This window comes from Palaemon carinicauda, chromosome 41 (assembly GCF_036898095.1).
Source record: "Palaemon carinicauda isolate YSFRI2023 chromosome 41, ASM3689809v2, whole genome shotgun sequence".
NCBI classification, from domain to species: Eukaryota; Metazoa; Arthropoda; class Malacostraca; order Decapoda; family Palaemonidae; genus Palaemon; species Palaemon carinicauda.
Genome location: NC_090765.1, coordinates 51,018,438 through 51,041,001, shown reverse-complemented (window position 1 = coordinate 51,041,001; position 22,564 = coordinate 51,018,438). Strand labels below are relative to the sequence as shown.

At 42.7% G+C, this 22,564-nt stretch overlaps 1 protein-coding gene across 6 annotated transcripts in view; it reads left to right on the top strand.

The window, feature by feature from the left end:
• Positions 1-22,564, top strand: part of bbc (choline/ethanolaminephosphotransferase 1 bbc) — an 88,861-nt gene that overhangs the window by 11,217 nt on the left and 55,080 nt on the right. For 4 of the 6 annotated variants that reach the window (XM_068364696.1, XM_068364694.1, XM_068364700.1 and 1 more), the window contains exons 4-6: positions 3,323-3,445; positions 11,082-11,185; positions 21,968-22,102. In XM_068364696.1, the coding sequence (XP_068220797.1) occupies positions 3,323-3,445; positions 11,082-11,185; positions 21,968-22,102 (362 nt within the window). The remainder of the gene's footprint in view (positions 1-3,322; positions 3,446-11,081; positions 11,186-21,967; positions 22,103-22,564) is intronic. The other 2 variants (XM_068364698.1, XM_068364699.1) reach the window with 1 other exon arrangement.

The window sequence follows — 22,564 nt, the reverse complement described above, 5'->3', positions numbered from 1 at the left end:
CCTCCACTTCTCCCTTACCTTCATCTCTTTTCCACTAGCCTGTGCACCCGTCACCTTCTGAGTGCACACCTCTTCTAGTAATGGGAGAGACTTAAGAGTTCTAGTTTGCCAGCACGCCCTAGACATTCTGTATTTGAAAACTTCACTTGATCATGTTGTACGGGATCCCTATGAATATGTTCCGGGAATGTACAATGTGCTGGATCCCTACATGCTAGATCCTCACATGTCGGTTCCCCAAAAGCAAGAACCCTACACATGCCAGATTACTACAATACTGTACACAAAATACTCATTATGAGATTCTACCACACTGAGGCTGGACAACAAGGAAGCATTTCCCAGGAAGACCAATCGATAGGAGATGTCTACGTGAGACAACAAGGATGTATTTCGAGGAAGACCAATCAATAAGAGCTGTCTACTTGAGACTCCCAGTTTTGCAATTTGTGGGAGAGACAATGTGGTACTGAGTATATGTATTGGTACGTGGTACAAGTGCTCACAAACCTCCTACATGTGCTCATTTCCATGAAAATGAGCATGTATACTGTTGGTAGGAATTAAAGACTCTACCCTTCTTTCCCCTTCCTGGATTCTCTTGCTCTCATTTTCAGAATAGAGAAGTGGTGTGTGACAAGAATTGTCCCTTCAAGAACAAACATTGGCATGTGCAGCTTTGGCACCAGTACATTCTCACTCGTTCGTGGCGTGATATGGTACGTACCTGGAACTTTTCCGTCACTGAGTTTAAGTATCGATATGCGGTACAGGTGCTTGCACACCTGCATCTGTGCTCTGTTTCTTATGAGCATTCTTTCTCCTTCCTGGACAGTCTCTCTTTCCCGAAAGCAGTGAGCATCAAGAGTTGTCCCTATGGTAACAAACATTGGTATGCGCTGCTTTTGCACATGTGTTTGGTCACGTACTGAATGTAGTGCCATCGATCAAGTGCTACTCTTCACCCGAAGAAGAAGACGTCACCTAATATGTCCAGTCAACGCAGCTACGTGTCTCCAATAACCAATCCCAACAATGCGAGAGAAAAGCGGCATGTACCAAGATCATGCCCATCTCAGAGTGGTACATGATAGAGGTAATCTTGCAGGTTACCAGCTTTCAGTATTGTATAAGACCGGTCTCTCGTACTCACGATCACAATAAAAGGGTGCCACCTTCTTTCCATTTTTTTTCCAACAATTGTCAAGAGACAATGAGATCAGGGCCACTATGAATGCTCTGCGGTGTCTCCTCAAATATGCGTTGTAGGGACGGTATGCATTGTAAATGTATTTACTTTGCCAAGCCAAGTGACGAGAACACCCCTGACCGATCTTTCCTCATGTACAATTGAGAGGGACTGTATGTACTGGAAACATATCTACTCAGGAGATAACCCTATTACGTTGTACACCTAGTACGTTCGTACGTATGGGGCAATAGGTTTCATAATGGAAATGCTTCCTTCACCAAAAATATGTTTTGGTATGAGGTTCAGGTGTTCACAGCACTTATTTGACACGGTTTCAGCTTTCCCAGTAAACGATACCATTGGAAGAAGAACTTATGATCGTTGTCGTCACTATGGGATCTTCCCCTTTTATGAGTGCAGAGGTTTCATTGTGCTCTTTCCTTTCATGTTTTGACTTCATGAGAAAGTTCCAATTGTGTTCCTCACCGGTAAGACAAGTCACCTCTTTTTTGCTCTCCATGATCATTGTTTCCCACGAGATTTGGAACCATTCGATATGTAGCCGAGATTGGGAATCATGCAATCAGCAGCCACAAGTCAGAATTGTGCATTGACCGCACAGTACAGAAGCTTATGCACCTGCTACTTGTGTTCGGTTCTTATGAGAATGAGGACACCTACTACAGCTAGGAATAAAGGGCGGTGGCCTTTTCACCACTTGCGGAACGTTTTGACTTCTTTCTCACCTCAAGAGAGCAAGAAGCACTGTTTGTTGTCACTTTTGCGGGAGGGGAAAAACTACATGGACTCAACCACATGGAAGGAGTTCTGTACTACAGGAAGGAGCTCAAGTTCATACCACCAGTGGTAGGTCTCTTTCAAAACTGAGCCATTGTCCCAGATTCTTATGCGCGAATTCAGATAATCGGATCTATCTCGACACTCAGGAAATACATATTAGGGGCCTAATTCTTGAAAACAAAGAGTTGAGTAATGACGGAACCATCTCTGCATATTAACTACGGGAGTGTATTCACAGGTTCCTGAATACTGATATCCATGGCCTGGTGGTAGTTGTTCAGTATATTGTGTAACTAATCTAGCTTCTTCACAAGAAAAGAATCATCTCTTCTAAGATAGCGGTCGCGATGTGAGCCTAGAATGAGAGGTGAATCGATGGTCCTTCTACTCCTCCTTTCTTACCCTTCCATGGGGTGCAGCATTCGCTCTGTTATTTGTAGTGGAGCCACATGATCAAAGTTTAGAAGTTTCTTCCCCATCCTCCAAAGTGAGGAGGGGGAGGATGGCCAAATGTATGTAACTCATTTTTATAATGACCATACATGGTGACATGTCCTCCACGGATGTAAGTTTTCTTTGACCATCTACCAGTCCCTGGTAGTGATCTACTCTAACACCTGCCACGTCTTCATGGCCAGGTTGTTAGGAGTTTGACAGGAGTCATCACATTTGCTCCTCTACAGGACCAAAGTGCTTGGACATTTCCCTGGATAGTAAACCAGGCTGTTATGTTATAAGAACTTCCTACCATCTAAGGATAAGGCTACTATTGAAGGGCGAGGGTTTGTAATCGTAGAGGATAAAAAAGGAATCTTTAAGCTAATCTATTTTTCCTAACTATACAAACCTGAGTCCTTCAAGTTATATCCCTGCCTCAACCCCCCCCCCCCCTCCTCCTCCCCCCCCCCCAACTCCAAGGCTGAAGGTCAAAGTGAATTTGAACAACTTTAGAAATTTACATGAAATCATTTAGCCAGTGAAAATGAAGGATATCTTCAGTGGCACTGCCGCCTCTGTTTTAGTAACTGCTGCCAGTTGTATATATGAAACCTAAGTCAAGAAATATTGTGCAGTCATTAGTAGTCATCTTTACATATCTAATACTGAAAGAGAAATTGTGTGTTAATGTCATGATCAGTTCTTTAGGCCCATTAAACAAAATGGTGTTAAATCAAAAGTACTTTGAGTAGCAATTTTATTTGTTTTTGCTTTAAGAGGGAAATATTTTATATTATTTAAAAATCAGGATTTCACATTTTTTAGTCTCAGAGTATTTGTAGAAGATTAGAGTTAATGCTTTGCTGTCTAATGAATCTTGCATTGTTTCAGTTTTTGTTTCATTGGGAGTGGCATGTTCTGTTCGACTAGGAACCCATCCCTACTGGATGTTCTTTCAGTGTATGATGGCTGTCACCCTCTTTTATTGTGCCCATTGGCAAACATATGTGTCTGGTAAGTAATTAAATTTTATTGTTTATATTTAATTTTTAGTTTTGTTATTTACATAACTTGCATACCAACCTATCAGTCTTTTATATACCCTGGTTAACCTGAATTGAATCAGTAGACTAAAGACAGATCTCCATGGGACAGGTATTAATTCTACCCACTGATTTACCCTGTTTATTCGTTACCAGTTCACCTATAAGAAATTGCAAGGGAAAAACTATGGGAGGAAGTCACTCAATGATGAATGAGTTTTCACGAAAAAACTCATTTTGTATATTAAAAACACTTGTTTAAACATAGCCCCATCAGTCATGTCTACTGTATGCATGATTCGCTATTGGGGAGGGGTGTCAAGCATCTGAATGTCCCTATGTTTTGTGTGACATACAGTACCTTAGAATTCATAAGAGAACTCGAGAACTGGCAGAGTCAGATGTCCAGTGTTTCAACACAAAAGGTTGTTCTTGGGACAGACAAAAGTGCAATTGCATTAACCCTTTCACCCCCAGGCTATATGGAACTTTCCAACCCTTAACCCCCAGGGCCATTTTTTTTCAAGCATATTTTGCAATATATATTTTTCAAATTGCTCTAACAGCCTAAATTTTCATCATAGAGAGGTCAGGTTGGTCTCATTCTCTTGGAAAATGCCTGAAGTTTCTCAAAAATATCAAATTTTCAATATCAAACTTACCCGATGATCATATAGCTGCATCCCTGCTGCCCGACAGAAAAAGTCTACGGGAGGAATACGCCAGCGATCGCTATACAGGTGGAGGTGTATATCAACAGCGCCATCTGTCAAGTAGGTACTCAAGTACTCGATGTCAACAACGAACCAATTTTCCCTCTGTCGTGCCACAGGCAAGACCTACTGAATACGCCGTCCCTAACTGGTTTTGTTTTCACAACGTTTTGGTGAAGTACACTATTCCAGTTTTGAGCTTTCACTATGCAGGGGTTTTATCTTCATTTCAAAACTTGAACTCGTTTTGGATAGATTTAATTTTGGTGACGAAGAGAGTATGGACTCGAAGAGAGTATGGACTCTCTTTCACTTTTAAATGGCCGACCCTTCCCTTAGACGGAAGTGTGTTTAGGTTTTTGGTAATTTTGCTTAACAAGTTATAGATCTATTTATTTTATATCTCTCCGCCTTTAAGGCCTCTTCGATTAACTTTCCATTTATTATAAACTTATAAAAATTAATTTTTATGTTTGTTTATATGCGACCTTTCCTAATAGTAGGGGGTCCTTACTTGGAACCGAAGTTAATTAACTTTGAGCCCGTCATATCGTATTTACCTTTTAAGAATTTATACCCCTTTTTATTTTTATGTTGTTGAAAGAATTTCTTTGATAGTCTCGTACTGTTTTCAAAGATGAACTAACGTTTAGTTTTGTCTCCGCAGTTGTTGACGTTCAGAACGTTCAACATGCGCTCTATCGTTACGATAGAGAGAGAGTATTTCACGGTTTCACGTTGCAGTAAGAGTAAACCGATTTTAGCGTTTCGTTCATTCTTTCTTAGCCTAAATGGTTTAAATTCTTAATAAAGGAACTTTTTATTTGGGAAACCTTTCAGTTTTTTCCTTTAGCAAATAATATGTTTTAACGATATATAATTGGGCTCTTCTCTTTGGTTCTAAGTCAAGAGAGAAGAGAGAGAAGGATAGAGACGGAGGGAGAGAGAGGAGAATAAACGTTTCGTTCAAGCGGGTAACGTTGTTCTCGTTTTTTTTACTCTTCTCCCTTGTCGCTGTAGGGGAAGAAGGTAAAACGTTTCTAGAGTTTTATTCTTGTTCCCAGGCTTTATGCGGTGAGAGATTTTAAACGTAGTTCATTTGATCTAGTGTTTAGTCTCTTTTCCAGCCACTGAATTCTTTATCTTTAATTATGTTTTTCTGTTGCATTGTAAACTGTTTTCGCAATTACTACCTTTTAATGAAGGATAGGATTGCGTGTTTCAGGTGGAAATCAGTTAAAGTTTCGATTTCAGTGAAATAAGTGCTAACAGAAAATCAAAAGTGATAAAGTGATATGCGCAAAGTGTTACAGTGTTGCGTTCGAGGGTTCGTCTGTTCGTGCCAGTTGTTCACCTAGTCCGATACCTCTTACAAGCTCCCAAGTCAGGGGAGAAGTAATGTCGAAGGACTTATGGGTTCCACAGGCCTTGATCGACGAACAGACGTTTCCCTCCGTGGTTTCGGGTGTATCTACACACGTTGCCGACGTGATCACCCCACCCACACAAAGACGAGAGAGCCCATTTATTCCTCGTCTGCGGAAGAGGTTTCTCGCAGAAACCATGGACCAATCTTGCTGCTTTTTAAATGCAAGTCGGTCCCTTCCGCGCAAGTCCAACGGCCTAGGTGTAGCCACTGGGTCAGTTCGGACTCGCTGCAGTCATCCGACGACTGCACACCTTCCGAGAGAGGCAAGGTGGTTCCGCAACAGGCAGTAACTCCGTCTGTTGCCGCACCAGCTGTTTTAGACCCTCAGTCACAACGGACAGTAGCTCCGTTTGTTGCCGTCTTTTATAGACCCTAGTGGTCTATGCTGCAGATATGCAGTCTCAGCTTGCTTCCTTCATGCAGGAGTATCGTGCTGAGAAGGTTGACACTGCACCTGTTAACCTACAACCTGCCACGGTTGTGCGCTCAGCAGATACTGCGGCTGCCTGCTCCCACACTCCACCTGTGAGAGCTCCACCACCGATGCGCAGTCGACCCTGCCAGACGCATGTTCATGCTGCACCCTCCGTTGACATGCGTGAGCTACCGCATCAGCAGTGGGAAGGTGCTGTCAAGCTGCCGTGTTTTGCCGCAATGCGGCATGATCCGCAACCCACGGCAGTCCCTCCCACGCACCAGCACTCCACTTTTGTTGTTGCCAGCTCCCACACTCCGACTGCGGAGCAGGGTTGCCAACTCAAATTTTCAAATGTCGCTAGATAGGCTTGCAAGTAGCTAGAAAGTAGCTAAAGTCATTTGGAATTTCTCTAAAGAAAGTAGCTAAAATAGAATACTGTAAAAAGGCAATGAATTAGCACAAAATCGCTAATTTGGCAACTCTGCTGCGGAGAAGGTTGACGATGCACCCGTGGGCCTACAACCTACCACGGTTGTGCGCCCGGCATGGCTGCCTGCTCCCACACTCTTGTTGTGAGAGCTCCTCCACCCATGCACAGTCAACCCTGCCAGACGTATGATGACTCCCACAGACACACGGAGCACTCCGTTGCCGTGCGTGAGCTACCACAAGCTGCCGTGTTTTGACACGGTGTGTCAGCCTCCGCAACACAATGTGGTTACCGCCACTCGCCCGCAGCAAACTAGTCAGTCAGGAGTTGAGGCTTCCCCACACAACTTTGGTTGTTGCCAACTCACAGACTGTCAAACAGTTACATGACGTTGCCTTCTGGTCTGCTACTAATACACCAGTGCTGTATGTCCTCACGCTCCTGTTGTGGTTGACAGTTCAGTTTTTGACAGTTCACAGACTGTCAAGCAGTTTCATAAGGTTGCCTTCTGGTCTGCTGCTTATGCACCAGTGAAACCCTCACTGAGATAACCTAGCTTTTCTCGGACATGGTTCCTGTAGATGAGAAAGTGCTGTTCTCCCTCCTTCTGATATTCCCTTGAGGACTCTGTCATTTGGAGAGGAGCCTTAAGCTGTTTAGCCTCCTATGGACTTTAATTAAAGCATAACATGCTTCCAGGGAGGGTAAATGGTTCCGCTTCAGTCGCTACCCCGTCTGTTGCCACACCTGCTCCCTTAGACCTTGGGCTTTGTTGCAAGACATGCAGTCCAAGCTTAGTCCTTGATAGAGGATTTTTTACGGAGAAGAACCTTCTTGCCAACAACCTTCCTACCGGTTGGTTGTACGCCCTGTTGACGCTGAGATTTCCTACTCACGTCCGCCAGTTGAGATGATTCCTCCTCCGGTGCGACCCAGTGTGGGTTGCCAGTCGCACGTTATCGTTAAGCGACTCTCGGAGGTGGTTGTGGACGTTCAGTGTGTCACTAGGAAGACGTTCAACAACCAGCAGAGGTGACTTGTTGTGACGCAGTGCGGCAACCTCAGCAACCCGATAGGGGTTGTCTGCACAACCCAGACAGTCTAGACAGTTTCGGGTTGTCGCTGTACTTCCTCGCTTCCCCATGGTTGACAGTTCACAGACTGTGCAGCAGTACCATGATCTTGTGTCCGGCTCCGTCACGCATCCACCAGTGCGACCGGATTCAGCGAGTCAGACGTTGCCCACTCCGTTGCCGTTTCCTCATCAGTTTCGGATGAGGAACCCTCTGATGAGGACATGGCTGAACAAGACGATCAACCCCCAGCCCTGCTATCCATCCAGAAGATGCTGAAGAAGGAACGCGGCCCTGTCAGGCTGTGGATGAGTCTGGTTAAGACACTGTCATCCGTGGTTCAATTGGTGTCACTTGGAAGACTACACCTCCGTCCTCTTCGGTTTCATCTAGCTCTTCACTGGAAAAGGACAAGACGCTAGAAGCGGTCTAGATCCCGGTTTCCGGAAGATAAGTCTGGTCTGACTGGATGAAAGGACTTTATCAACCTTTGATAGGGTTTTCCCCTGACTGTTCAGACTCCCAACCACGTTCTCTTCTCAGACGCATCGGACGTAGGCTGGGGTGCGACCTTAGGCAGTAGGGAATGCTCGGGATTTTGGAACTCGAGTCAAAGGACAATGCATTTCAACTGCAAGAAGCTTCTGGCAGTACGTCTGACCTGGAAAAGCTTCAGGTCTCTCCTTCAAGGCAAAGTAGTGGAGGTGAACACGGTCAACTCCCTGCTTTGATGTACATCTCCTAGCAAGGAGGGACCTACTCTCTGACATGGTACGAGTTCGCAAGTGACCTCCTCTCCTGTTCAACAGGTCTAGACTTTTCACTAGTAACAAGTTTCTTCCAAGGCAACTTGAATGTCTTAGCAGATGGTCTCAGTAGGAAGGGACAATAACTCCAACATATTGGACCCTCCACTAGGATGTATGCAAGAGACTTTGGGTCTCCTGGGGCCAGCCAACCATAGATCTCTTCGCAACCTCGATGTCCAAGAGGCTCTCAATACTTTGCTCACCTATCCCGGACCCAGCAGTAGTTCTTTTAGATGCCTTTCTACTTGATTGGTCTCATCTAGATCTATATGCATTCCCTCCGTTCTAGATTGTCAACAAGGTACTGCAGAAGTTCGCCTCTCACGAAGGGACAAGTGGACGCTAATTGCTCCCCTCTGGCCCGCGAGAGAATAACTTACCGAGGTACTTCGATGGCTAGTAGACGTTCCCAGAACTCTTCCCCTAAGGGTGGACCTGCTACGTCTGCCACGCGTAAAGAAGGTACTCCAAGGCCTCCACGCTCTTCGTCTCATTGCCTTCAGAGTATCGAAAGACTCTCGAGAACTAAAGGTTTTTCGAAGGAGGCAACCAGAGCGATTGCTAGAGCAAGGAGAACATCCACCCTTAGAGTCTACCAATCGAAGTGGGAAATCTTTCGAAACTGGTGCAAGTCAGTATCCGTATCCTCGACCAGTACCTCTGTAACTCAAATAGCTGACTTCCTCTTATATCTGAGGAAAGAGCGATCTCTTTCAGCTCCCTCTCAAGGGTTACAGAAGCATGTTGGCATCAGTCTTCCGTCACAGAGGCTTAGATCTTTCCAACAATAAAGATCTACAGGACCTCCTTAAGTCTTTTGAGACCACGAAGGAGCGTCGTTTGGTTACACCTGGTTGGAATTTAGACGTGGTTCTAAGATTCCTTATGTTAGACAGGTTCGAACCACTTCAATCAGCCTCCCTGAAAGATCTCACCTTTAAGACTCTTTTCCTGATATGCTTAACCACAGCTAAAAGAGTCAGTGAGATTCATGCCTTCAGCAAGAACATCGGATTCTCATCCGAAACGGCTACATGTTCTTCATCTTGGTTTTCTAGCCAAACACGAGCTGCCTTCTCGGCCTTGACCAATATCGTTCGATATTCCAAACTTATCGTATGGTTGGAAATGAACTAAAAAGAGTATTATGTCCTGTAAGAGCTCTTAAGTTCTATTTTAAAACCTTTACGAGGCCCGTCTGAAGCTTTATGGTGTTCAGTTAAGAATTCATCTTTGCCTATGTCAGAGAATTCTTTATCCTATTTTTATCAGACTGTTAATACGAGAAGCTCATTCCCTTCTGAATGAGGAAGACCAAGCTTGGCTGAAGGTAAGGACACACGAAGTTAGAGCTGTCACAACTTCCGTGGCCTTTAAACAAAATAGATCTCTGCAAAATATATTCGACGCAACCTATTGGAAAAGCAAATCAGTGTTCGCGTCTTTTATCTTAAGAATGTCCAGTCTCTTTACGAGAACTGCTACACTCTGGGCCCATTCGTAGCAACGAGTGCAGTAGTGGTGGGGGCTCCACCACTACAATTCCCTAATTCCAGAACCTTTTTAATCTTTCTCTTGAAATATTTTTGGGTTGTCCGGAAGGCTAAGAAACCTTTCGCATCCTACTTGATTTGGCGGGTGGTCAAAATCATTTCTTGAGAAGCGCCTAGATTAAAGGTTTTGATGAGGACCCTTAGTATGGGTTGCAACCCTTCATACTTCAGCTCCTAGGAGTCGCTCAGCATCCTATGAGGATCGTGAGGCTCAGTAAGGAAGACGTACTTAAAAAGGCAGAGTAATTGTTCAAGTCGTCTTTCTTACCAGGTACTTATTTATTTTATGCTTGTTATTTTGAATAACTGCTAAAATAAAATACGGAATACTTAGCTCATAATGTCAACTTGTTATGCTGGTCTCTACCCACCCCCCTGGGTGTGAATCAGCTATATGATCATCGGGTAAGTTTGATATTGAAAAATGTTATTTTCCTTAGTAAAATAAATTTTTTAATATACTTACCCGATGATCATAAATTAAAGGACCCACCCTTCCTCCCCAATAGAGAACCAGTGGGACAGAGGAGAAAATTGGTTCGTTGTTGACATCGAGTACTTGAGTACCTACTTGACAGATGGCGCTGTTGATATACACCCCCACCTGTATAGCGATCGCTGGCGTATTCCTCCCGTAGACTTTTTCTGTCGGGCAGCAGGGATGCAGCTATATGATCATCGGGTAAGTATATTAAAAAATTTATTTTACTAAGGAAAATAACATATTATGAAAAAAAATTTAAATAGCAGTTTTTTGCAAGGACGTACCGGTACGTCCATGGGGGTAAAGAGATGAGTTTTGTGAGACGTACCAGTACGTCCTTTGGGCGTAAAAGGGTTAAGTTGTAGTTTTGAATAAGGTAAGGGCTTTTCAGGTGTGGGTTGAAGAACACTCCATTAACTGGTATTATTGGCTAATGTAACCATTATTCTCTTATTTATCAAGCTTTTTCTTTGTCCTTGTCTTATGATTTTACTGTAACATGTTACTTCTAGATTAATTCTGTCTTATGATTTTACTGTAATATGTTACATGTAGATTAATTCTTAAATGAAGTAGTTGAAATAAATGAGCGTATGCATCAAATGTATATAATGAAGTTAAATAACCAATATAATAGAATGTAAAGGATTTTCTTATTATTAGAAGGGAATCGATTCTTCTATGTTTTATTTTTCCAGGTACACTAAGGTTTGGATTTATAGATGTAACAGAGGCGCAATTTGGTGTTATTCTTATTCACCTCTTCTCAGTTATATTCGGGCCAAATTTTTGGTCTTTAAAGGTAAGTCTCAGATTTGTTACTGTTTAAATGTTTTTCCTTTTTTATATTGTACTGTATATAATTTTTTAGATAAATTTACTTGACATATTGAAGTGAGGGAGAAATTATTCAAGATGATTATATGTTGTACTTCGTGTACCTTTCCATCATTTTTCACAACTGGTAAAACTCCTGGGTACTATTTGTAACTTCTTTTCAGAGTACTTTTTTCTTTCAGAATCTGAACTCGGTGTTTTAGTTAGATAATTTTCTATGAACAGTAATAAACTATTCAGACTTAGAGTTACTTTTTACTTTTGCTATTAGAAGGTACTTTTTCAATATTAAACTTACCCGATAATCATGTAGCTGTCAACTCCGTTGCCCGACAGAATTCTATGGAGGGATACGCCAGCTATCACAATACTAGAAGGGGGTGTATTTACCAGCGCCACCTGTGGCCAGGTACTCAAGTACTTCTTGTTGACACCTCCTCAATTATTCCTCTGTCGTGCTTCCGGCAAGACGTTCTGGGATACGCTTATGTTCTTGGAGTATTTTCACGACTTTGGTGAAGTATTTCTCTTTGATTTCGGCTGTCGCTTTACTGGAAACTTCTATATTAGCTTAGTTAGCTTTTGGAATTAATTTGATTAATTATGGTGACGAGAGAGTATGAACTCTCGTTCACCTTTCAATGGCCGACCCTTCCCTTAGACGGAAGTGTTGGTGTCTAAGAGATTATAGACTCTCTTTCTTAATTTTGCTTAACAAAAGTTATAGATTTATTTTATATCTCTCCGCCTCTTATAGGCCTCTTCGATTAACTTCCTTTTATTATAAACTCATTAAAATTAATTTTTATATTTGTTTATATTCGACCTTCCTAATAGTAGGCGGTCTTTTACCGAAGTTAATAAACTTTGAGCCCGTCATTTCGGTTTTACCTGTTAACATATTATGCTATTTCCGCCACAGAGTTTGAAAGAATTTCTTTGATAGTCTCGTACTGTTTTCAAAGTTGAACTAACGTTTTGTTTTGTCTCTGCAGTTGTTGACGTTCAGAACGTTCAACTTGCACTCTATCGTTACGATAGAGAAAGAATGTTCACGGTTTCACGTTGCAGTAAGAGTAACCGTGTCTAGCGTTTTGTTCATTCTTTCTTAACTTAATGGTTTTGATCCTAATAAAGGAACTTTTCAGTTTTTTCCTTTAACAATAATATGTTTTAACGATATATATGTTTGGGCTCTTCTCTCAGGTTCTAAGTCAAGAGAGAGAGAGAGAGAGAGAGATAGAGACGGAGGGAGAAAGAGGATAAACGTTTCATTCAAGCCTGCCAGGCGTACGAGTAACGTCGTTATCGTTTTTGCTCTTCTCCCTAGTCTCTTTAGGGGAAGAAACTAAACGTTTCTAGAGTGATCTAGTGTTTAGTCTCTTTCCAGCCACTGAATTATCTTTCATTAGATTTTTCTGTTACATTGTAATTCTGTTTTCGCAATTACTAACTTTGAGAAAGGATAGAATTGCGTATTTCAGGTACAAACCACTTAAAGTTTCGAGTTCAGTGAAATAAGTGCAAACAGAAATCAAAGTGATAAGTGATTAGTGCGTGAGGGTACTTTTGTGCGCGCCAGTCGTCCTCCCAGTCCGGGACCTCTTGCAAGCTCCCAAGCCCAGGGGAGAAGCAATGTCGAAGGGCATAAGGGTTCAGCAGGCCTTGATCGGCGCACAGAAGTATCCTCGGTGGTTGTGGGCGTGTCTTACCGAGACCGTCACTCCCACCCACAGACGATTGAGCCCTTATTTTGCTCGTCTGCAGAAGAGATTAGGGGAGAAAATAAAGGCAGAGTAACGCTGGTCTCAGGTCTCAAGACCTCTTAAACGTTAAGTCCAGACCTATGCCAGACGTACGAAGTTAAAGTTCACAACCCGAATGCAGTCATTGGGTTAGCTCTGACTCTCCTCAGTCATCAGTTGATTACACTCCGCCTAAGAGGAGTAAGGTTCTGCCGCAACAGATCTCTGCTGTTAAGGCTTTACCTCAGCAGACCTTAGTGTCTGCCGACCCCAAGTTGACTCTACTGCAGTCCATACAGTCACAACTTTCGGTCTTGATGCGTGAGTGTCGGGCTGAGAGTGTTGCGCCTCCGCCTCCGCCTACACTCCCCCCCGCCTATGATCGCTCCGCCTGATCGCAGTACCACCTGCCAGGCGTACGATGTTGTGAACTCTACTACAGTCCATGCAAGCACAGCTTTCGGACTTGATGCGTGAGTGTCGGGCTGAGAGTGTTGCTCCTCCGCCTCCGCCTACACTCCCTCCACCTACACTCGCTCCGCCTGATCGCAGTACCATCTGCCAGGCGTACGATGTTGTGGACTCTACTACAGTCCATGCAAGCACAGCTTTCGGACTTGATGCGTGAGTGTCGGGCTGAGAGTGTTGCTCCTCCGCCTCCGCCTACACTCCCTCCACCTACACTCGCTCCGCCTGATCGCAGTACCACCTGCCAGGCGTACGATGTTGTGGACTCTACTACAGTCCATGCAAGCACAGCTTTCGGACTTAATACGTGAGTGTCGGGCTGAGAGTGTTACTCCTCCGCCTCCGCCTACACTCCCTCCGCCTACGCTCGCTCCGCCTGATCGCAGTACCACCTGCCAGGCGTACGATGTTGAGCCACGTGCTGAGTTTGCTGTTACCTGTGGTGTTCAGCCTCCGCCTTCCTTAAGGCAACCTTTACAATGGGATCAGGAGGATTATACCTCTCTTCCTCCGCCTCCACTTGCTGCTCCACCAGTGATGCAACACTCGGTTGAGGTACAACAACCTCTCCCGTCCATGAGTCAGTCTCCTCAGCTCTCGCTGCAGCGAGCTCAACCCTCCACAAGGCAAGCACCACAACACCTTAGCCTTGCGCCTCAGGAGCCTCAGCTTGCGAGACATTTACCTTGTTCTGCGCAGCCTCTTCCTCATCGCGCTCCGCTCACACCACAGGAACTGGAACTTGCTACTCCGCTTCCGCCAACCGCTCAGCAAGCGCAACCCTTGGGTTCAACCACTCATGCTAGGAGTCAGCCTCCTCCACCCATGCGCCTTCCTTCTGCTTGTCTTTTATTCAGCCTTTGCAGACTGAGCCTCAGGTGTTCCCTCAACGGAGTCTTGAAGAGGAAACCACAACTATTGTTGTTCCAGCTCGTTCTGACTCTGCTGTTCAGCATACCTTACCTCCATTTTCATACCATGGTTTAAACCCCATGCAAGCATGCATAAAGCACTCTAGCACTGGTCATGGAATTTCTGAGAAATGTTAAACGCCATGCACACGCTCTGCTTTCCTTACAGCAGGCTCTGCTTACAGCAGGCTCTGCTTACTACATGCTCAGCATACAGCATGCTCTGCATTCAGCATGCTCTGCATACAACATGCTCTGCATACAGCATGCTCTGCATTCAGCATGCTCTGCATACAACATGCTCTACATACAGCATGCTCTGCATACAGCATACTCTGCATACATCATGCTCTGCATACCTTACCGCATGCTTCTCAACACATCTTGGGTTGTTGCCAACTCACTAGACTGTCAAGCAGTTTCATAACGTTGCCTTCTAGTCTGCTGCTTTTGCACCAGTGAACCCTCACTCAGAGAACTTAGCTTTTCTAGGATAAGGTCCCTGTAGATGAGAAAGTTCTTTTCTCCCTCCTTCTGATATTCCCTTGAGGACTCTGTCATTTGGAGGGAGCCTTTAACTGCATAACCTCTTATGGACTTTTATTTAAGCATAACATGCTTACAGGGAAGGTAATGGTTCCACTTCAGTCGCTAATCCCGTCTGTTACCACACCTGCTCCCATAGACCTTGAGCTGTGTTGCATGGCATGCAGTCCAAGCTTAGTCCTTGTTAGAGGATTTTTTGTTTACGGAGTCAATGTGTCACGGGGAAGACGTTCAACAACCAACAGAAGTGACTTGTTGTGACGCAGTGCGGCAACCTCAGCAACCTGTTAAGGAGTTGTCTGTACGACCCAGACAGTCTAGACAGATTCGGGTTGTCACTGTACTTCCTCGCTTGCCCATGATTGACAGTTTACAGACTGTGCAGCAGTATCATGATCTTGTGTCCGGCTCCGTCAGACGACTGGCTTTTAAGAGCTCCCACAAGTCGTCGCTGTCTGGAGATTTTCAAATGGACTATGGATCTGACCAAGGAACTGGGCCTCCTGGTCAATTTTGAGGAGTCTCAGCTCGTTCCATCCCAGACCATTGTCTCCTTGGGTATGGATCTTCAGAGTCGAGCTTTTCGGACTTGTCCGTCGGCCCCAAGGATCTTCCAAGCCCTAGAATGCATCCAGAGCATGCTGAGAAGGAACCGATGCTTAGTCAGGCAGTGGATGAGTCTAACAGGGACACTTTCATCGCTGGCCCTGTTCATCGAGTTAGGGAGACTCCACCTCCGCCCCCTTCAGTATCATCTAGCTGCTCACTGGATAAAGGACATGACGCTAGAGACGGTCTCAGTTCCTGTTTCCGAAGAGATGAGGTCTACTCTAACGTGGTGGAAGAACAGCATTCTTCTCAAGGAAGGTCTACCATTGGCTGTTCAGACCCCCGACCACCGTCTCTTCTCGGACGCATCGGACACGGGCTGGGGTGCGACACTGGACGGACAGGAATGCTCGGGAACATGGAATCAGGAGCAAAGGACACTTCACATCTATTGCAAGGAGTTGTTGGCAGTTCATCTGGCCTTGATAAACTTCAAGTCCCTCCAGCTAAACAAGGTGGTGGAGGTGAACTCCGACAACACCACAGCCTTGGCTTACATCTCCAAGCAGGGAGGGACTCATTCGAGGAAGTTGTTCGAGATCGCAAGGGACCTCCTCATTTGGTCAAAAGATCGAAAGCTCACGCTGGTAACGAGGCTCATTCAGGGCGATATGAATGTCATGGCAGATCGCCTCAGCCGGAAGGGTCAGGTCTTCCCCACAGAGTGGACCCTTCACAAGAATGTTTGCAGCAGACTTTGGGCCCTGTGGGGTCAGCCAACCATAGATCTATTCGCTACCTCGATGACCAAGAGGCTCCTCTTGTATTGTTCTCCGATTCCAGACCCAGCAGCAGTTCGCGTGGATGCCTTTCTGCTGGATTGGTCCCATCTCGACCTGTATGCATTCCCGCCGTTCAAGATTGTCAATAGGGTACTTCAGAAGTTCGCCTCTCACAAAGGGACACGGCTGACGTTGGTTGCTCCCCTCTGGCCCGCGAGAGAATGGTTCACCGAGGTACTGCAATGGCTGGTCGACGTTCCCAGGACTCTTCCTCTAAGAGTGGACCTTCTGCGTCAACCTCACGTAAAGAAGGTACACCCAAACCTCCACGCTCTTCGTCTGACTGTCTTCAGACTATCGAAAGACTCTCAAGAGCTAGAGGCTTTTCGAAGGAGGCAGCCAGAGCGATTGCCAGAGCAAGGACGACATCCACTCTCAGAGTCTATCAGTCTAAATGGGAAGTCTTCCGAAGCTGGTGCAAGGCCAATGCAGTTTCCTCAACCAGTACCACTGTAACCCAGATTGCTGACTTCCTGTTACATCTAAGGAACGTAAGATCCCTATCAGCTCCTACGATCAAGGGTTACAGAAGTATGTTGGCAGCGGTTTTCCGCCACAGAGGCTTGGATCTTTCCTCCAACAAAGATCTACAGGACCTCCTTAGGTCTTTTGAGACCTCAAAGGAACGTCGGTTGTCCACTCCAGGCTGGAATCTAGACGTGGTCCTAAGGTTCCTAATGTCATCAGGATTTGAACCGCTCCAATCAGCCTCTTTTAAGGACCTCACATTAAAAACTCTTTTCCTCGTGTGCTTAGCAACAGGTAAAAGAGTAAGTGAGATCCACGCCTTCAGCAGGAACATAGGTTTCACATCTGAAACGGCTACATGTTCCTTGCAGCTCGGTTTTTTGGCTAAAAACGAGCTTCCTTCCCGTCCTTGGCCTAAGTCGTTCGAGATCCCAAGCCTGTCCAACATGGTGGGGAACGAACTGGAGAGAGTACTTTGCCCAGTTAGAGCTCTTAAGTACTATCTAAGAAGGTCAAAACCATTACGAGGACAATCAGAAGCCTTATGGTGTGCTATCAAGAAGCCTTCTCTACCAATGTCTAAGAACGCAGTTTCTTACTACATCAGGCTTCTGATTAGAGAAGCAAATTCTCATCTGAAGGAAGAAGACCTTGCTTTGCTGAAGGTAAGGACACATGAAGTGAGAGCTGTGGCTACTTCAGTGGCCTTCAAACAGAACCGTTCTCTGCAGAGTGTTATGGATGCAACCTATTGGAGAAGCAAGTCAGTGTTCGCATCATTCTATCTCAAAGATGTCCAGTCTCTTTACGAGTACTGCTACACCCTGGGACCATTCGTAGCAACGAATGCAGTAGTAGGCGAGGGCTCAGCCACTACATTCCCATAATCCCATAACTTTTTAACCTTTCTCTTGAATACTTTTTATGGGTTGTACGGTCGGCTAAGAAGCCTTCCACATCCTTGTTGATTTGGCGGGTGGTCAATTCTTTCTTGAGAAGCGCCGAGGTTAAAGGTTGTGATGAGGTCCTTTAGTATGGGTTGCAGCCCTGTATACTTTAGCACCTTTGAGTTGATTCAGCCTCCCAAGAGGAACGCTGCGCTCAGTAAGGAAGACGATCTTATTAAAGGCAGAGTAACGGTTCAAGTCGACTTCCTTACCAGGTACTTATTATTTCATTGTTATTGTGGATAACTGATTATATGAAATACGGGATACTTAGCTATCCTTTAGTCTTGTACACTGGTTTTTCACCCACCCCCCTGGGTGTGAATCAGCTACATGATTATCGGGTAAGTTTAATATTGAAAAATGTTATTTTTATTAATAAAATAAATTTTTGAATATACTTACCCGATAATCATGATTTAATCGACCCTCCCTTCCTCCCCATAGAGAACCAGTGGACCGAGGAATAATTGAGGAGGTGTCAACAAGAAGTACTTGAGTACCTGGCCACAGGTGGCGCTGGTAAATACACCCCCTTCTAGTATTGTGATAGCTGGCGTATCCCTCCATAGAATTCTGTCGGGCAACGGAGTTGACAGCTACATGATTATCGGGTAAGTATATTCAAAAATTTATTTTATTAATAAAAATAACATTTTTATTTTCTATTTTAATGCCATGACCTCTTTACTGTAAGGATCTAGCTTCATTGGATGATATTCCATTTAATTTTACAAATGTGGTAATGAACTGTCCCTAAGGGAAGTTATTTGTTAGGGATATCTATATACAGATCATAGGATGCCACTGCAGAAAGGTTTTGTTTCCAGATCACACTTATTTACGGTAAAGTCTAGTTAACAGACTACATATGAAGTCGTGATACGTTACAGTGTTTATTTCATTCCATTCTATATAATTGATATATTTTGTTTTGTTATGTCAACCAGTTTTTTAGGGTTATATTAAGTGTGTACCATTAGCTGGCAAAAAAAAAAAAGTCGTTATCTATTTTGTGCTCAAACATAGAGGTTCTTGTACTGAGTTACTATCTTATCTTGTTTTATTTATAGTACTGCTTTTGATAGCAAATGTTCTGTGTTTTTGTACAATTGTTGCTAATTTGTCAATGTATTTTCTGATAAGGAAGCTTTATCAATATTATATTCAGCATAAACGCATACCAACACCAAAAGTCTGAAGCCAAAAAAAAGTACTCGTGTAATAATAGAACACATACATAATAATAGGTTTCTTAATAACTATGCAGTAAGTACTCACCCAAACAGAGAAGTACAGAAAATAAGCAATTACTTCTGCTATCAGATATATCATCATTAGTAGTACATATAAAACATCTTCCCACAGTTTCTTATCATCACATTCACCCCTTCCCTAAAATCTCAACTGCATCCCTTGCTAATCATAATATGGATCAGGTTGTCGATGTACATGTCCAGATCGTCTCACCACAAAATCGCAGGAACCATTTCTCATGCTTGACCAATTTTGAATGTTAGAAAAAGCCACGTGCGAAGTTGGATCCTTTTCAGTCATCTGTAATACCATCCAGTGGTGCATATTATTGTTTCATACTAATGGGTGTCTCCACTGGTGCTAAATATGGAGTAGATGGTTTTAGTCTCTTCTCTATTTTGTTGGCAAATAGGACAAATATAGACAGGGTTAATGTCAAGGAGAGAACATATTTATTTTTATTGGAATTAGGTAATTTTAGTTGAAACTTCTGTGTGTTCCATTGTAAACATAAGTTATTGTTTTTCTTTGCATAGTTGATAGGATAACTTTCTCTATATATGTGTGGTTGTGATGAAACAAATAATGTTTCTATAGCTCAAAAGATTTTTCATATGAACCATGAACCCATCAAGCATATGGGGACAGAGAGTTGCATCCACTTAGCCTCCTGAATCTTATTTCCTCATCTATAGTGTATGTGAAAAAACTGAAAGGTGGCTAGAGTAAACTTCGAGTGTCCAAGTAGCATGTGCATTGAGACATATTTTTCCTATCTGTTGGACAGAATTGTTGTCTAGGGAACTTACTATCCATAGATGTAGGCCTGTAGGATTCATATAATTTTGCATTTTTTTGTAAAAAGTTGGTTCATTTCAACTTGGTAATCACAAGATGTCTTATCTTGTGAAATTGCTCTTTGGTGGCACTTACTTGAAAGAAAATAATGCAAATGCTTTCAACTGGCTAAGATTTGCTAAAAAAGTTTTGGTTTGCAAAAAATGATAGGTATCACAGGTACTTTGTTTTCCTGTTTATTTGGAGTTTTTTATTCTCTTATCTCCTCATTTTGAAACTCCTTTTTCTTTGTTGGAATCCTCTTCCTTTGTTCATACTTTAAGATAAAGCTTGGTCAACAGTATGGGTTGAACCTTTTCTTATTGTTACCCAAGGGTTGTGAATGCAGATGTTTTCACAATGCCTCTGATTATGCAGAGTAGAAAGATACCAGTTGAAACTAAGAATCTTGAATGTCATTCTTAATTTCATCAGTTTGTATACCTTCCATCAAATTTTAGACATTTTCCTTTAGAAACATGAAATAACACAGTGCTTCATAACAATCACCACAGAAATATCTATTCCATAGCTTCCCTTTCTCTTGGGTTGATTGTTGATGCCAGGTACTGATAAGTAGTGTTTTGCATCTTTTTCAAAGGGAATATGCCAGGAAAATGTTGGTCTGTAAGACGATGGGCGTATGGAGATCTAAGTACTATATCTTCTGGAGTATGAACGGTGTATGGAGAGTTGAGTAGTATGTCTTCCCACATTTCCTTGGTTATTGGTAATTTGACAAGTGCTAATCAACCTGATCAATTACCTCTCCTATAGCATTGTTATATACTCTTCTCAACAGCTACTATCTCTGTACAGTATATTGTTGAAAGCCGTGATAAATATCTTTTCATCTTTCTATTTGATTGCCATTATTTAATCTCTTAGGCGCTGAATGTTCCCTTTTTTTAACTTCTTTTGATTTATTCATGTTGGAATATCCTTTCTGTTGGGCCTGACTGACCCTTAGACTGCCCTTATATGTCTTTTCCATTTGCAGTGAGAATGTCTGCTAATTGAATTGATGTTTATTAATTGTCAATAGTTAGACCATATCACCTGTTTAATAAGGCTTCATAAGATTCATTACAACTTTTGAAAAATAAGCAGATGTCTTTACTCTAGGTCTAGTGATGTTGTTCTGTCCCATACTTACCCACAGGTTTATTCACTATTCACATCATATTTTATACCAACACGAGGTCTTTTCATGGGTATTTGCTGTACCCAACCAAATCCTCATATATGGAGCAAGTGCTCACATCAGTGGTAACCATTTTTTTCTATTTTCTAATAAAAGGCCCCAATTTATTAAGTCTGTGTTTCAGATAAGGGGCAGCATCATAACCTTCATTATTAGGAAAGTGGAAATATTCCCAAGCAAACTTATTTCAGCCTTCGTTTTTGGATGCTATCAACGTTTTACTTTATTATTTTTTTCCCTTTTCCTGCTCAGCATTTTTTTGGTTTTCAAAACTATCAAATCCATATCACCATTGGAAAGCTTATCAGAGTATTTTGAATTGTTACACAACAGAAAAACCCTATTGAATTCCACTGTTACCTATATAAGTGACTGAGGGATGTGAGATTCCAATGTCATTTACTATTTACCATCCAGTAGAATCTAGTGTGCTTTCCCCTTTTGTGTTTTTCATCAATAACTGGTGGTATTTCTAGACTACTAATATTCTTCAAATCCTCAGTATCATCAAATTAAGTAATTTCAAGTTTTTCATCGCTGTTCATGAGGAAAAGGAATAAGAAAAGAAACAGTGGAAGATTTTACTGCATGTACAGCTACTCAGTATGTTTATAAGCATCAGCTGTCTTATGTAAACATTACTAATGTGAGTGAAAATAGAAATTGAATGCAAATATTTTACAAATCTAAGCATAGAAAACTGTATTAGCACTCAGTCCGAGTTGACAGTATTATTCGGTCGATAATTCTATGCTTGGAATGGTTGAGTTATCTTGTGATGGAAAAATTTTATACACAGTAGTTGGTGAGAATACTTTTGATAATTACGGTATGGGTTAAGGACTCAGTTTATCTTAATCCAAGTTATGAAGATGTATAGTATTATTATAAGAAAATTATTCACATTTCAGAAGTAGAAGATTAAAAGTATTTTAGGGGTTATATTACATTGGCATATTTTATGGTATTCCAGATTCCGGTATTGTTTTTGCCATGCAAATGTCTGCCCACTGTAATAGGTATCATAGCAGCTGCAGTTGCGCTGTTTAATAATTTTAAAATTATTCTGGTTGAAAGAGGAGCTGGACGCAATGGCTCAACAGTTGCAGTAAGTTCTGCTTGCACTTGCAGTTTGCTGACAATGCATGATGCCTTGCAGACTTCGCATGCTCCTGATACATGAGCACCTAATTTTAACAATTGTATGCATGCATTTTCATGTAATCCATCTCTGATTTGCTTTACTTGGCAGCTGTTTGTTATTAACTGCATGATAAACTTGTTGTTAAGTATAGTGAAGATAGTGATATTGCCTTGTTTCAGGATTTATCTTCTGTCATTGTTTTTGAATTAAGAATTTTAGGCATCCTTCTTCTTGAAGGTAACTTTAAAGGGAATCATCCACAACCAATTTTGGTAAATTGTCCGAAAAATTTAAAAACAAAATTGATACATTCTATTTTTATGTATCAGTAAAGCAATATTTTAAGAGCAAGATTGAGGTGTTTCCCCATGTCATCTCATTTATTTATTAAATAATATTCCTGTAATATCACTTGAAAGGTACAGC